The sequence below is a fragment of the Anarhichas minor genome, unplaced genomic scaffold (genome assembly GCF_050575085.1).
Source record: "Anarhichas minor isolate MPS153535 unplaced genomic scaffold, ASM5057508v1 ptg000040l, whole genome shotgun sequence".
Classification (NCBI taxonomy): Eukaryota; Metazoa; Chordata; class Actinopteri; order Perciformes; family Anarhichadidae; genus Anarhichas; species Anarhichas minor.
The window spans coordinates 12,250,675-12,267,274 of NW_027466486.1; the positions used below are offsets into that span (position 1 = coordinate 12,250,675).

Below are 16,600 nucleotides of genomic sequence, written 5' to 3' on the forward strand. Positions count from 1 at the left end.
TAAATTCAGTGTGACCCGGCTTTTTTATATTGCCAGTGAGGACATCTAAAAGTTTTTTTTCCTGCTCCAAATCTTGAATTGATTTCTTTCTTAAAGGATGTTTTCTCCTTTCTTTTATGTGGAGCAGATTCTTAACAACGGAAGTGTCTATTTGTTTTTACAGGCCACATGTCATATTTGTTGTTGGAAGTCTGCATCTCATCACAATCACAACAGCTGAGCATTTCCTCAGTTGTCGAAAAGCAAATGTGCTCGGTTGAGTCACCTCAAAGGAAATGAACACAAATACACACACACACACACACACACACACACACACACACACACACGCACGCACGCACGCACGCACACACACACACACACACACACACACACACTATGACATCACTATCGCCACCGCTCAGGTATTTCTGTTTAACCCGAGTATAAAGATTAACCGCTCCCTCTTTGGTCACTGCGAACACATCGATGACTGCACAGGAACAGCTAATGCAAGCTCTGTAGCTTCAGCTGCACACACAGGTTTGGGCAGCAGTCTCCTCCATATCTTACGCATCCTCACATCTTTGATGATTCACAGCCATGACTAACCAACGCTCGCTTCCAACAATGAGTTCAGTGCGTGTGTGTGTGTTTGACACAACACAGCTCAGACATGAAGGACAAATAAGAGAGAGACAGGCATGGGGACGCGTCCTCAGCTCTGTTGGTTTTGATATTGTGTTCTTAATAACAAAGATTGACTGATATAACGGGGTCATTGTGCATTTTCTCTGGTGTCTCGTGGGTGTGCCTTATCACTTTCATACATAAAGGTAGGACGTTATAAAAGTGACTTTGCCGATGTGGCGCCCTCTGTTGCAGCCGTGTAGACATAGCACTTTTATTTGTTTGTTTTGGAGCACTTGCAGAGAGAATCTCATTTCTGTTAGTAAGACTAGATATTGGTTTTATATTTAAAACCGCGTGAAATACATTTGATAAATGGCTGCTATCTTCTTGTCTTTTTGATTTATTTGTCATATTTTTGTCATCATTCTTTTCTTTTTGATTCCTCTGTTTTTTTTGGTTTTTTTCAACAAACTGTTTTCCAGATTTGTTTTGCTTTTACCAACTTTTAGTTCGACCACTTTCTGTATTGTTTCTAGCTCAGGCCACAGTTGAAGACTTCCAGATCCGACCCCATGCCCTTTACGTCCACTCCTACAAGGCACCCACCTTCTGCGATTACTGCGGGGAGATGCTCTGGGGTCTCGTCCGGCAGGGGCTTAAATGTGAAGGTTAGACATAAACACACAAAAACACCTCGTTGAATTCTGTGGAACCCTGCTGTGTCATTGTGAAAGCCTGTGAGTTAACCAACGTGAAGACCTTCCACTCTAGGGAGCAAATGCATCCTCTTTCCTACTGTATCCACACACACACAGACACAAACACACCACATCTCTGACCTCAACAATGCATCAGGGAGATATGCAAGCAAACAAGAAAGATTTGGCACTGTAGCTAGTGAAATGCTTTCAGATCGCAGTGGAAGTGTGCTCGTCCTCGTTGGTCCCCTGACTGTGAATTAAAATGAAAAGGAAGTGGTTGATTTACTGTAAAAACACTGTAAAAAATACTTTCCTTTCAAGCCACCAGTGGTGCCACCGTGTGGCCGATTTGCAGAATGAAAATATGCTCACCCCTTTTTCACCTCGCAGGTCGATATGCTGTAATCTGTACCATCCATACTACCTTAGTGTTTGTGACTGATGTCATTTGTGTTTTCACGTTTTAAGGATGTGGGCTGAACTACCACAAGCGCTGCGCCTTTAAGATCCCAAATAACTGTACCGGTGTCAGGAAGAGGCGACTGTCCAATGTCTCACTGCCCGGACCCTGCCTCTCCGTCCCCCGACCGGCACCTGTGGAGAATGCCGTGGTCGTCCTGGACGAGGTGAGTTCTTAATTGGTGGTTGCGTAAATGCATGTGCTTGGACAGGAATGGATAGAAAGAGAGCACTGTGAAAAAGTTGGAAAGACGACAGTATCTGCTTGTTCTCTAAATTCTAAGTTCTCTAAATCATCCTCACACATAAAATGAGTTTAGACGTCATCCTAAATCAGACGGGGAGCCAGGTGAACTGGCCAAGAATGCGAGGCAGTCAATCCGCACGCTGCTCACAAGCTTTGTCTCAACTGTTAAACGTCTTCTACTTATCAAATTTGGCTCTCTTCCATGGGGGACTCTCCTGAGCCCTGTTGTAGAACACCACTGATGCAGAAAATTGAATTGCGCTGCGCAGCGCTCAGCGGAGAGATCCTCCTAATGAAACATTTTTCACTCTAGCCCGCACTGGAATATTCCCCTCTTGTCTTTGTCCCCACGAAAAGGTCATCAGGAAAAGTAATTATGCAGATGACATTAAAAGTCAATGTTTGTGTATCTACTCATATATGAAAATGGAGAAAGCTTCCTTCCCATTTCTGTCAGGATCTTCCAGCTTGATTCATAACTATAAAATCTGAACTTAATATGTGGTAAAACCTGACAGATCTAATAACCGTTTTTAGACTACCGGGATCGTGTTGTAACCATGCAAAGTCATGCTTGCTCAGTTTGGCATATCTCTTTTCCACTGATTTCCTTCTCTTCTTCTACTACCATGCCATTATTCACTCTGTCTTTCCCAATCACTCAAATACTCCCTTTGAGGCTGTTGTTCCTGTATTTTCCACTTCACTTCCTTCCTGCATATGGTTTTAAATTCTTTCCAACGTCCCTCCATCTTCTCTGTTTCTTTCCATCCTTCCAACCCCCCACAGCAGAGGTCCCATCAGGAGGCAGGGAAGAGGATCCTGTCCTGGAGCGGCAGGCCTATCTGGATGGAGAAGATGGTGCTGGGACGGGTCAAGGTGCCACACACGTTCGCCATTCACACCTACACTCGCCCCACTATCTGCCAGTACTGCAAGCGTCTGCTCAAGGGTCTCTTTCGCCAGGGCATGCAGTGTAAAGGTAGGACTTTAGATGAGTGGTTTGATTTTTAGAAAGTGTCGGTGATGCTTTGCCATACTTATATTTTTTTTTCCAATTCCATCTGTCAGACTGCAGATTCAACTGCCATAAGCGATGCGCTTCAAAGGTACCTCGGGACTGTTTGGGGGAGGTGGACTTCAACGGAGGTAAGTTCTAGTTCACAGTCACAGTGGTATGTCTGCGATATTTGCACTTTGAAATATGATAATAATGATGTTCGTGTGTAGAGCCAGCCAGCCCTGGACCAGACTCCGACACTACTATGGATAATATGGAGGTGGACAGTGGCGACATGGATGGCGGCAGAGGACTGGACGACCCCGAGGAACCCTCCACCCCAGATGAGAGGATGTTCGACATGGATTCTCCCTTATTGGATAGAGAGAAGGACGAAGAGCCCATCAAGACTATTAGGTATGAAGGTGTTGCTTTTGAGTAGAGGTTGTCCTGTTTGACGTTTTCATTTCTGCTACCCCATTCTGAGACAAACATGGCTGGTACAGTAAAAAGGGACAGGAAACAATAGGGAGAAGGGGAAGACATGGCAACAAACAAAGGTAACAAAAAGCAAAGAAAGGTCGGCAGCCTGATTCAAACCGGCGACTTCGCGGCTATGTTTTAAATCACCAGGTCCAACTGCCCAATTCCTATGTTTATTCTACACCAGCAGCGTGCGTTTTATGTTTCCAGTAGTGTTGCCCCTGCTGCAAACATAAAATGCATCACTTCCTGACCTACCAGACGTTGGGTGGTTAGAAGAATAAATATAAAGGGTTTCATGAGCTGGCTTCAGGTCAAGTACGAGTAATTGTCATATTGATTCATGAAATCTTGATTCTTTTTTTTTTTTTGTCTAGCCCTTCCACCAGCAGCAACATCCCTCTGATGCGGGTGGTCCAGTCCATCAAACACACCAAGAGGCGGAGCTCCACTCTAGTGAAGGAGGGCTGGATGGTTCATTATACGAGCAGGGACAACCTGGTAAGACTGATAAGGAGCCCAGTCTGAAAAATAGGCTGTGCTTAGCCTGTATGCTGGGGAAAACTCCTTCTCCAAAGCTGTTCACATGTGTTGAATTCAGCACAGAAGGTATTTTCCTCATGAAACTAAATTCTAAAGCACTGTGACGTCGGTGGGTGATGCGCTTGTTGTCGTTTGGACTGACTTTGCGTTCGTTCTCCCCCTTGAACAGCGGAAGAGACATTACTGGAGGCTGGAGAGCAAGAGTCTGAGTCTCTTCCAGAACGACACCGGAGCCAAGTTCTACAAAGTAAGCATGAAGCTATCATCTCTTGGAAAATCCTGTCCTTGTCCTCCACATCAAATGCACAGAAGCATTTAATGAACTGTCAGGAAATGGAGCAGCTTAATGCAAATGGTTTCAATGAATAAGAAGTCGCCATTATAGCTCCAGTGTATCACAAATTTACCATTGCGCTACTTTCTTATGATTCAAACGTGGTGACGTTGGAACTCATTAGGAGTGATCCATTTTCATATCCGTGTTTGCATATTGTCCGTCACACTCATGAGAGGTATGTCAATTCGGTCTAGCCAGTGGTAGCTGTGTGACTCAGCTTGAGGGCTGTCGTGTTGCAACTGTAAACTACCCTGAGGTCAGTTCGGCCCGCTGAAATTCCCCCTGTGGGGAGCCTGGTCTCTTCCCTGGTCTCTTCCCTGGTCTCTTCCCTGCATGAAGTGAAAGTATCAAGTCCCCAACAGTCGCTATCTTTAGCTATAGTCAGATCAGATCAGATCAGATGGGGCATTTGAAGGGGTTTTAATGAGAGAGCCGTACTTTTGACCATAGGGATCCCCAAGTAAAAAAAAAAAAAAAAGAGTGGATTTAGAGGATAATTTTGATGCATGATTATTCTACATCATAGTTAAAGTCTGAGAAACCTGAGAATGAGTTTTGAATTGAAGTCTTAATTTAAAAAAATTCCATTCCCAAGTAAGTGGTGGCTGCGAGTGAAACATTGTAACTTTGACATGTAAAATCAGTTGCGGAGAGTGTGTGACACTTCTCCGCTCAGTGCCAGCACCGTAGTCAGTCATTACACTGCCGCAGGGGCTTAATAGCACGGTAATTACACACTGAGGACTCAGGGAGGGAGCCTGCAAGGTAAAGACTTCCACATGTGTGTTGGTGGTTGTGTCAAAATCGTTTTATTGTTCGTGCCGCTTTGTGTGTCGTGAGACGTTGACACCTTCTCGAGCTGTGGTCAGACTTGTGCTGCAGTGGGATGGAGCGTAGGATGCTGCAGAGTTTCCAGTGCGAGAGACGTTTACTTCTGAGTGTGTGTCTGTGTATGTCAAACAGGTGGTTTAATACGCAGCTGTTTCTAAAGTCGTCTTTCTTACTACCCTTTTATGCTGGTTGTGAAACAAGTCAGAAAAAAAAAATCTTGATTCCCTCACCCTCCTCTCCCAATTATTCTGTCACACCCTGCATCCCCTGCCACTAAAGCCTCAGAGAGGAAACCTCAGCAGGGACCGACTCCTTTAGGGTGTGTTCACTGGCAGCTTTATGTGGTTCTTTATGATCAACTTGGCACTCAGCTTCGTTTAAGACCTCCAGGAGGCGAATTGAAGGCTAGCTGTAAAGGCCTTTTTTTTTTAATGCTCCAAAGTTTGGTTTTTGTTCCATAGCTGCTGCTTCGGAGTAGCAGATATTTATCCGATGATAGATAATGTGAGATGATTTCCTGCGCGTACAGTAGAAAAAGGTTCTCTCAGGGGGTTCTCCTCAGAAAACCACAGATTCTCCATATGCTCGGTCTGCGTCCGGGAAACCCTTCGTCCTGTCGTCTTCTCTGAAGTTTCTAGCCTGCTGCTCATCAGTGTGTGGCCACTGTCCTCCCCTCTCCTCTCTTTTTTATACCTCCAATCTGATTAGTGTGGTGGCCGCGTGGTGGCTTGCTTGGCAGGCATGGCAGCCATTTTCTCCATTTGGAAGCCATAACGGCTCCTTGTTTGAAGACGAGACCCCTGTACTTGTGGCTTTCTCTGAAGAACCTCTTATGGGGTGAGGGGGCTTCTCTCTCTGTCTCTGCCAGATTGAGTCCTGTCGCACTCAAACGTTGCACCCGTCCCCCACTCCCACTCACACACACACACACACACACACACACACACCCCCCTAACCACTTACATACCCCCACCTTCACCCCCACCCCTCACACACCCACCCACCAACCAACTCTCTGCCCTGTGGAGGAACGGTAGTTGCCGTGTCTTTCGTCTCAGTGGCGAGCGGCAGCGCCAGCGGCTCGTGCTCAGATGGGGCCTCTGGCTGGCCCTGCCTTGTAATCAGGGAACCAGAGCACTTCAGCCCGCCACAGGGCCCGCTCACGTGACCCGGCCCCGCTAACCACAAGCACTTCATCTGATACTCTGTGGTGAGCCACGCGGAGGGGACAGCGTGCGCCTCTGTGAGCCCCCATTGGCTGGAGCGTCTCTTGTGTTTTTTTTAATTTTCGACCCTCCCTCCTCTCTTTGATTTGACAGTGAGTTGGAAGGGGAAGGGGAAGGGGGTGCTAAACTGTCCCCTCTGTATGTGCTCATAAGAGAGAGAAGAAGTAAAGGAGAAAGTTAGAGCTGGGACTATATAGTCAACACTGTGTGTGATTGCAACAAACGAGTGTGGAGACTTTTGGAGTGTGTGAGTGTTACTACCTCTATTGTTGTTTCTGTCACGTTATGGTTTCGGTGGTGCATTACATCATTTAAAAAGTTTCTGCTACTGTAAGATTTGTTTCTGTTTGTATTTTATTTGATCAGATAATCACCTTTAAAAAAAGTTTTACAAAATGTGTCAAAATGAAATGTTTCTTTTAAAGCAAGAAGGAAACTTGTTGACTTGATAGAGCAAATCGTTTTTAGCAATTTCTGTGGATTGTTTTATTGATTTGTATTTTTATTTCTTTCTATTTCTTCTCTCTCCTTCAAAAGGTAATATGACTTATATAATGCATGTTGTTATTTCCTACACCAATACATTGTTTATGCCTCAGGTGTATTGGTTGTTTGTGACTGTGCAGGCAACAACCAGTGGACTAAATGAAGAAAGAGAGAAAGATAGTTAAAATCTCACTTGATAAAAATATACTTGATGAAATATTCTCTGTGCCTCACCCCTCCCACAGGAAATCCCTCTGTCCGAGATCCTCCAGGTGGAACAGTGCAGAGACTACAGTAATCTGGCCCAGGGCAGCAACCCACACTGCTTTGAGATCATCACAGCCACCATGGTCTACTATGTAGGGGAGAACAACTGCAGTCACTACCACAGCCCCGCGCTGGCCGCCTCAGGAGTCGGCATGGATGTGGCTCAGGGCTGGGAGAAGGCCATCAGACAGGCCCTGATGCCCGTCACCCCTCAGCCCAGTGTGGCCAGTCCTGCTGGCCAGGGCAAAGATCACAGTAAGTGGAAGATGACAGCTCTCTTGTGCTAAAAAAAGCATTGTTTTTGTGGAATAAATGATAAAACAACTTGAATTAGAGCTAGCATAGTTCATTTTGTTTTTATCTAAAAGGTGATTTAGACGGTCAATCATATTAAATAGGACATTGGAATGTCATGTGTCGAAAGGGGATTTAAAAGTGCTAAACATTCATCAAGTAAAAAAACATTTTTTATGATGTTTCATTGAACATTTCTTTAGTTAATTTAGTCCTTAATGAGATGCCAAGAGCCATACCTAATCTTTTGGCATGCAAAACCTGTCTAAATCTAATCTAAATTGTGAGATTAAGAGAGATGTAGAGCATAGTTTATAATGTTGTTTGTGACTGCCTGAATTGTTTCCCCTCTCAGTGATGACTTCTATATTATAGGTCATCACTGAGAGGGGTTTTCCTGACTTAACACAATAGGTTACTTAGGGCTAGAGGCTACAATAAATGAAATGTCTTGATAAGTATGTTGATAATAAGTTTGAGGTTTGCTCAATTAGAAAGTAGCGCCCACTTTGCACCACCTTGGCTAAAATGTTCAAAAAGCACGGTTGCCAGCCTTAGCTTTAGCAGGGAAACCCCTGTGTTAGTGTCTATTGGCTAAAGGAAGTAAGGCTGTGAATGAATCACCGTTCGGAGATGACAGTGGTGACAAATGAACTGTCATGACTGTGCAGAAACAGGAATTGACAATGAGCTGTTTGAATGTAAATATTGGTGTAATGTATGTGGTAGTTTCTCACTCTAAATCAAAACGGGGTTTTTTTGCGTGTAGCATTAGCTGAATGATCACAGCATCGTGTTTTCTACTCGCTTTTATCTCAGGCTTTTGTATGGGCCAGCATGCAGAATTAGCCACTGCATCTGTTATGAAATGCATCGCATACTTGCACCATTCAGTCACACTTAGCTTCCCAGATCGATTTTATAGCCAATTTATTGTGTAATAAAATGCCTCATTATGTGTGACATAGTGCATGCAGCTGCGATAAGCTTGACAGTTGTGGAGAGAAAAAGAAATACTAGTATTTGAGCAATGCGTCTCGGACTGCAATTAGAAATAGACGCTTATGCTTTGGTAAAGTGTCGTTTTCTAAGTTGTTGAATGTAGAAACATCATGTGTTTTGTTCTCCAGAAGAGCTGTCCATCAGCATATCTGTGTCCAACTGCCAGATCCAGGAGAACGTGGTGAGTGGGGCCTTCTTTTCTCTGGGAGGAGCTGTTGTACAATTTCCCAGCACAGCCTGCACATGCACATACATTCATTTGCTATTAAAGTATCTGTTGTGGTCAAATCTGAAATAGATTCCTACAGTTTCTTTACTAAAGTTTTGTGCTGCATGAATGGGGAAGCTGCTGGTAAAGGGATTTTCATCTCAGTTCCACTTCTGCATTGAGTAAAAGTAAATGATTTGGCAATACCAGAAAACATTTTGGAAGAGCACAATTGTTTTTTTCCGGGCTTTTGATGATGTAACCTTAACTGATTGCCAATATCAACATGGAAAAAACACAGCAGTAACATTGAAAATGATCCCTGTATAGGATATTGCTTCAGTGTACCAAATATTCTCTGATGAGGTGCTGGGATCCGGCCAGTTTGGCATTGTGTATGGAGGTATGTTTTGCTTTTGATACATTTGATATAAAATAGCTCTACTGTGAATTGTACAGCATTTGTTTAAAGTTCTTAATTACACCATGTCCCCATCATATCCTAGGCAAACACAGGAAGAGCGGCAGAGATGTGGCCATCAAAGTTATTGACAAGATGAGATTTCCTACTAAGCAGGAGAGCCAGCTAAGGAACGAGGTGGCCATATTACAGGTAATGACAAGAATCCATCAATGAAATCAAAGTCTATGCACTGCACGTATGAGAGGCCTGGACGGGAGCCTTTCCATATACACTACAATGTTACGCACTGTCTCTCCTTAAGTTCTTACCTCACTATTTCTGAACCAGTGAAGACTCAATGTCTTTTGTGTCTTTTCTTCAGAATCTGCATCACCCAGGTATTGTCAACTTGGAGTGCATGTTCGAGACGCCGGAGCGGGTGTTTGTCGTCATGGAGAAGCTGCACGGCGACATGCTGGAGATGATTCTGTCCAGCGAGAAGAGCAAACTGCCTGAGCGCATCACCAAGTTCCTAGTCACACAGGTCCGTGTTGCAGAGACACACACTGTGTTGCTCCATCTCCTCCTGTTTTTTTCACCTCCCCCCTCAAGCCTTTAAGATTAAGATTCCAGCACTCTCAGGCTGACTTTAACTGGAACGCTCCGAAGCCAAATTTGACTATATTCTCTCTGAAAGCAGCTGATCTCAAATATAATGATAATCAACTAGACATACAGCGTTCCGTTGCCTTTCCACGCTTTAGACTAAAGTTCTTGGAAGCATTTTCTGTGTTTTATTTTGTATCAAAGCTTTCTTTCCCTCTCTCTGTCCTCCCTTTTTGTTTTTTTTGGGTGTCAGCCCACTGAGTGTCTGCTGCAGCTCCAGGGCCTGTTTATTCTTGTGGTGAGCTGATTGGGGGGTGGGGGGGATTGTTTATGCGACTGGCCTGCATGGCATCACGGCCCCCTCCCTGGCCGTGGATTACAGCCTGCAGTGTGCTGGTGGCTTTGTGGCTTGATTAGAAGAGCAGCAGGCCCCTGGGCCATCCGCGGATCACGGGCCCCAAACAGAAGCGGGGCCGTCAACGACAGCTCCATTAGCTGCGGCGGGCCCGGCTGTGATGTGGCCGGGAGGACTTCTGTCAAAGTCAGGGTCAGGATAGGGGAGCCAGGCACTCTGCGGTTTTTGCTACAGGGCCATAGGCAGACATGCGTGCGGTGCTTGCTTTACGCCAGGCCTCGTGAATATAGATGGGATGATGAGATGAGATCATGTGTCTTTATGCGAAGGTACCGGTCAGGATGGAAGTATTTAAGGGCATTTGCATGCTTATGCTGCTGTTATTTTTCCATATGGCTGCATCATAGATTCTACTGCTTAGACTATACAAACATTACCCTGTTTATACAAGACACCTCATGCATTAAAACATTTAGATGCTGGAGTTTACATCATTGTCATCTGGATTTTTTTGTTTTTTTTAGCTAAGTCTGTGCTTTTTCGACTTTTTCTCGCAAAACAGATCCTGGTGGCGTTGAGACATCTGCACTTCAAAAACATTGTTCACTGTGACTTGAAGCCTGAGAATGTACTACTGGCCTCGGCAGAGCCTTTTCCTCAGGTGAAAAAAAGAAAAAAGACATGTATATGTGTTGATGCAGGCCGCGTGTGTGTGTGTGTGTGGATGCATTGACCATATTTCTCCGTCTTCTCACAGGTAAAGCTGTGCGACTTTGGTTTCGCCCGTATCATCGGCGAGAAGTCGTTCCGGCGCTCGGTGGTTGGCACCCCGGCTTACCTGGCTCCAGAGGTGCTGCGCAGTAAAGGCTACAACCGCTCCTTAGACATGTGGTCAGTGGGAGTCATTGTGTATGTCAGCTTGAGTGGGACTTTCCCTTTTAATGAGGACGAGGACATTAACGACCAGATCCAGAATGCTGCTTTCATGTACCCCCCTACGCCCTGGAAGGACATCTCCACGGAGGGTAAGAAGACCTAAAACAATCTGTCTGTTTGTTCCCTTCCCCTTTACAGCAGGAATTCACCCTTGCCTGATCTAATCTGGCGGTTGGCTTGTTTGTCCTTCACTTTTGTAAGTGCTTGGCTCGGTTAAACCTGTAGTTTAATGTCAAAGTGATACTCGAGACATTTAGCCTCAGGCTTGGCCTTTCCACCTACACGTCTGGGTCGTCTGAACACTGCTCTTACTTTTCTTTGTCTGCGGTCGAGGTGACTCACTCTCAAACCTCCCCCAGCTGCAAACCCCCCCCCCCCCCCCCCCCCCCCCTGCATACAGTCTGAAAGATATGACAAGTTGAAACAACTGAGGGTGCTGGTGTTGATGTTTAGTAAACCAACTTCAGTAACCCCTGTTCTTGCTGATCTTCATCTTTTGCTGTGAACTGCTTAGAGTTTAACCCTTTCAAAGGCACATCCTTAAGTAAGCTGTTGGTATGAGATGATAGATCTTTTGAGTTTATAGATTCAGTCTTCTCATTTTCAATTTCCTTCACAGCCACAGATCTGATCAACAATCTTCTCCAAGTCAAGATGAGGAAGAGGTACAGCGTTGACAAGTGTCTCAGCCATCCCTGGTTACAGGTGACATATTAGCTTTCTTCTTCTTCTCAGAGTCGTAACTCAGGCAAACCTGAACACACAGACATAATACGCATAATGTTGGATTCAGCATGACTCTCACGATCCAAACATGTTGCCTCATAATCATCACGTTTGGATGTTTTATTCAGCATCAACGGTACACTGATAATTGTCAGTACATCATGGGTTAAAGTGCAAACAGGAACTGCTAATAGCCAATTCAGCATGACTTTCCATGATGCAAAAAAACGGAAACAAACTTACTGACTCCATGCCAACATTATACTTCCTGCTTCCAACCAAGGATGCATCATATCATTTGTGTACAACACATCTGCAGTAAAATCTGGTTTGCACTTGCCGAAAGGCTCACTAGCTGGCACATGATCATAGAACATGAGGGTGATTGGTTCGTTTCACTAAGGCGTCTGCATAGAGGTTGCCATAGTAGTGGCCTACTTTAAGAGAGTTCTTATATTACTGGAACACTGACACACACTATCCATTAATTTACATTACATTACAGATGTTGTATAAACCTGTGGACATACACACAATTCAATGACTTTATGTCAGCAACACCTCCTCACGAAGGAGCACCATCCTGGAATAATTTAAAAGTTCATGTCTCTGTTCCTCAGGACTATCAGACATGGCTGGACCTCAGGGAGTTTGAGACGCGGCGAGGCGAGCGCTACATCACCCACGAGAGCGACGACGCACGCTGGGAGGAGTACGCAGATGAGCAGAGTCTCGTTCACCCAAAACACTTCATCATGGCTCCCAACCTGGACGACATGGAAGAGGACCCCTAGTGGCACAGCCGGACTCTTACTACACCACACGTATTAAAAAAAGGACAAGAAGTTTCACAGGGAGACTTTTGGGAGCGGCGGATGTACCCCCCCCCCCCCCCAGAACTGTTTGTTGTGGAAACAGAGAGAAGCCGATCAGGTGGAGAATCGTTCTCCGGAGGCTTTGAAGTGGGGAAAATCCCAACAGAATTCGTAGCATGATGCGCTGCTACAAGCAGGATGCAGGTGGAGATGCGCGCCACAGAAAACGCATTAAGAAACTGTCAGGAGAGAAGAGTGTTCGTCTTCTTTTTGCACGATATCAAAACATTCCATGGATTTCCTCGAGTTTGGTTCGTTGTTGAAAACAATCACAAACCAAACACAAGGTGAACTTAATAGTTTAGTTATTGTACTCACAATTTTGGATAACTTTGAGTAATAATATGACTCTGTTCTTTATGTGAGAGAAGAGATCGGATAGAGAGCTTACCCCAGGAGTAAAGGGCACTTTTCACAAGGGATTTACAGTGTGAGAATTTTAAAACGCATGAGTTTTGTTCTCATTTCCCACCTGTTTGTGAGACTGTCTTTTGGCATGAAACTGGAACTATCACATATATTTGTATGTTTTTTTTAAGAATATGTATTTCCTAAATGTGGTAGATTTTTTGCACTATAATACCATTGAACATAGCAATTGAATAGAAACACTATTCGCTGCTACAGAGAGCAAACGGTGTTTGAGTGCCTACTCGAGGTGCAAAGGTTTAACCAGAGATAATTGGCAGAAAGTTGATGAAACTCATGCGGTTTTGGCTGCTTTGTCACCATTTATTATTACAAACCTCTGCAGGTATTTTCAACCGACACGTCGTTAGAGTACGATCTGTTAGTGGCAGCTAATAGCGTGCACGTTTTATCAACTTTCCCCTAGAGACAGTGACCAACAGACCCTGACCAAAAAACATTCGTTTGTTTCAGTGTTTCCACACCTTTTTCTAAATTAACATGAATATTCATTTCTTGAGTCACTGAATAGTCATTAAATGCAATAATGGAGCCATTTTGTTTTCTATTCAACATGAGGCAAACGCGGCATGGACTCTATGTTAGAGCATCATGTTTCTGTGCATCCTTTTCTGTAATTTCGCAGTATTCTTGAATGTGACTTTTTAAAGAACTCCAGTTCTGGAGAATGTGTTTCTGATTTAGCTATCTGAAGTGTTGCAACGCGGAGGCGGCAAACCAAGGTTTTTACATAGAACAAAATATTGGTGTGAGTTACCTTGTTTATGATGTTGTCTGGACCGTTTTAACAGCCCTTTTTGTCTCGACGGTGGACATAGTAGAAACTATGGGAGTTTATTGTACTGAAGTTTTGTTGTTTGCTCTGTTGGTGTGTTTTGGGAGTACGTTCCTGTTTCCTGTTGTCCTCTTCCTGTCCTCTTTGTTGCCGCTGGATTGGCAGGTGTCAGTGTTTTGTAAAATTCAGTACATACCAATGGAATAAAAACAAAACAAAACAACATCTTCTTTCTGTTCACTCCCCTGACTTTTAAAAGTAGATCTAGTATTTCAGCACCTCAGTAGGCATGCATGCATAAGCAGCCCTGGCTTATAGCTTTGTGCATGTTGCATCACAATGTGTGAGTGAGCGTGTGTGTGTCTGTGCGTGTGTTGTGGTGGTTTCACATGTCGGATCCCATTCTCAGCAGCTGGATGCGATTGTTGCACCACACCGAGCAGTTCTGCCGAGCCAGTCGCTCACCACAAGGGAGTAATGACATAGTTAAAGAGGGTGGTGGTGAAGTGGGGGTTTGTGGAAGACTTTGAAATCGCTATCATGGAGTCCCTTCCAGTATCAAACATGTTGCTCAGCTCTAGCAGCATGAGTACATTGTCTTATTCCTGGACTGCGCTTCAAAACAGGACTATTGTTTGAAGGTACAGTTCACTGTAAGCTACAGAAAATAGACAGCTGTCATCGATTTACCAAAATCTTTGAAGTGTAGCTTTCCCTGATTCCTCCACCAATATCTCCACTGCATTTACTGTAGATATCGACTGACCACTGTTAGCAATCATGGCTAGCATTATTGCAACGCTATCATCTAATAGCCACTGATGAGAGGTTTAAGCTACTCTTTTTTTCTTCTTCTCTAAATGGTACTGCTCTCCTGCGTCTGGATGTTTTCAAGATGTGGGTCCTCTTTGCAGGCCAGATGACCCCATTAACCTCTGTGAGGAAGACATGTATAGACTGAAAGGCACAAATACAAAGGAACTGTTTGACTGAGTTGGTCCTCACACATTAAGCCGTGAACAAAGAAAAAACCTAACTAATCCCTGTATTACAGCACATGTTTTAGTGTAGCTTGTTTCAGTTATATTGTAAGGATTCCTGGTGGAGGAAAAGTGAAGCTACAGTGAACTAGAGGAAAGGAGGTTGGAGCAAAACTGCATGTGAAATAAAGTGCAATGTCTCCCTCTTGTGGCTGGACTGAGATGTAGAAGTTTCAGTAATCCATTTTTCCTGCCATAAAGTCTTGTTTAGTTCAGTCATAGAGGTGTTATTTTATTGAGAAATGTTTCTAATACCCCCTCCCCCCCATGTATGTGAATGGGAAGGACAGGAAATATATATATAATATTGTCCAGTACAGTGCCAACTTTAACTAAGACCTCAACACTGAAGCAACGCTTCAGCTAATGGTTGCTTCACTTGGTTTGTTAGGATGACCTTCAGTCTGCAGAGAGACGTGTGGGCCTAAACTAGCAGGCTGTTTCCACACTCATCCGCTCATAGAGAGGAAGTCGCTCTGTGCTCATCTTAAATCTCTCTTTTAAGACGTGCACACATTTGTGACATCAAAACTAATTTGGCAGCCAATCGTGGTCCAGTATTCAACTGTGATGTGGAAAGTTGAAGTCTTAGTAGTAGAGCAGAATCATTTTAAAGAACTTCAACAAAGCATATCATTCTTTTTTTTTTACAAGAGTATTTTTTGTATACAGTACTTTAAAATAGTGTGAATATAATGACAAGGAATTATTCAGGCCCTGCAATAGGTGAAATTTATAGTCATGTTAGAATGAACACTAACAGAAATGAAACAAAGAAGTGATATAGGGGCCCATGTTGCTGTATACATAATGTCACAGGGGGTCAGTGCCTGTAGAGTCTCACTGTCTGTTTCCACTAAAAAAAGCAGTTCTCTTTGCTGCCAGAGGGTGTCACTCACTGTAGGAGAATCCAGTGAGATTGTATTTGGATAGTCACAGTCTTTGTGGGAAATCTCTGGAACTGTGTGTGTGTGTGTGTATTTTAAGATGGATAAAGATTCTTTCCATTTTTATTTATTTTTTTACAAATATAGCGTCAGGTATGTGCACTGTTGTCTATAGCATTTCGAAATGACCTGTGCAACTAGCTTTTCACTGGAGTTTTTCTCACATTCAACCATAGAAATCCACTTTATTTCCATCTTGACATGACTCAAGACGGCACTGTCCGATGCGTGTCAGAAATAACATCTGTCGGAGGATCAGAGACAGCTATATGTCCTTGCTGTCCTGATCCTGGGGTCTGTGTGTATTTGTCAAGCAGCTTTGCCCGCTAGCTTCTCGGCAGGTCTCTCGTCACCTCAAGGGGAGGTCTGTGTGTCATGCATCCTCGCCCCCCCACCCCACTACCTCTCCACCTGTTCCTATGTCCTCCATTCCTCCGCTTCTCCTCTCCACTCCATGCTGGGTATCCATGGGCTCCAGACCAAACAAGCAAACAAACAGCACAACAGAAAAACCCATCACCTAGACAAGGTTGGTCTGGGCTTGGGGGGGGCGGGGAGGAGGGATGGGGGGGGGGGGGATCTTGTTTGCTTTTTGGGCCAGTTCCATTTCACTGTGATGGCAAAGAATGCCTCCCAGGACACGGCTACCCACTCTTCTGTTTGACTTCCGAGGTGGGGGGAGGGGGGGGATCAAGGTGGTCCTCGGCACTGACACATCATCTTCCGACCCACTACACAGCTGGCCGCAGCTGCGGGCCTGTGGCCTTTACCTAAGCTGGCCTGTACTCTTTAGCTGCGAGGAACCTGTTGGT

The 16,600-nt window shown here is 44.5% G+C and overlaps 1 protein-coding gene across 2 annotated transcripts in view; it reads left to right on the forward strand.

Moving 5' to 3' along the window:
- prkd3 (protein kinase D3) overlaps positions 1-14,024 on the forward strand; it is a 34,198-nt gene extending 20,174 nt beyond the window's left edge. Inside the window, exons 4-19 of one of the 2 annotated variants that reach the window (XM_076108392.1) lie at positions 1,149-1,280; positions 1,782-1,939; positions 2,809-3,001; positions 3,091-3,168; positions 3,250-3,436; positions 3,880-4,003; positions 4,215-4,292; positions 7,171-7,447; positions 8,617-8,669; positions 9,027-9,099; positions 9,203-9,309; positions 9,482-9,643; positions 10,623-10,721; positions 10,818-11,085; positions 11,616-11,701; positions 12,343-14,024. In XM_076108392.1, the coding sequence (XP_075964507.1) occupies positions 1,149-1,280; positions 1,782-1,939; positions 2,809-3,001; positions 3,091-3,168; positions 3,250-3,436; positions 3,880-4,003; positions 4,215-4,292; positions 7,171-7,447; positions 8,617-8,669; positions 9,027-9,099; positions 9,203-9,309; positions 9,482-9,643; positions 10,623-10,721; positions 10,818-11,085; positions 11,616-11,701; positions 12,343-12,516 (2,249 nt within the window). In that variant the 3' untranslated portion in view covers positions 12,517-14,024. The remainder of the gene's footprint in view (positions 1-1,148; positions 1,281-1,781; positions 1,940-2,808; positions 3,002-3,090; positions 3,169-3,249; positions 3,437-3,879; positions 4,004-4,214; positions 4,293-7,170; positions 7,448-8,616; positions 8,670-9,026; positions 9,100-9,202; positions 9,310-9,481; positions 9,644-10,622; positions 10,722-10,817; positions 11,086-11,615; positions 11,702-12,342) is intronic. The other variant, XM_076108393.1, reaches the window with a different exon arrangement.
- The last annotated feature ends 2,576 nt before the right edge of the window (positions 14,025-16,600 follow it).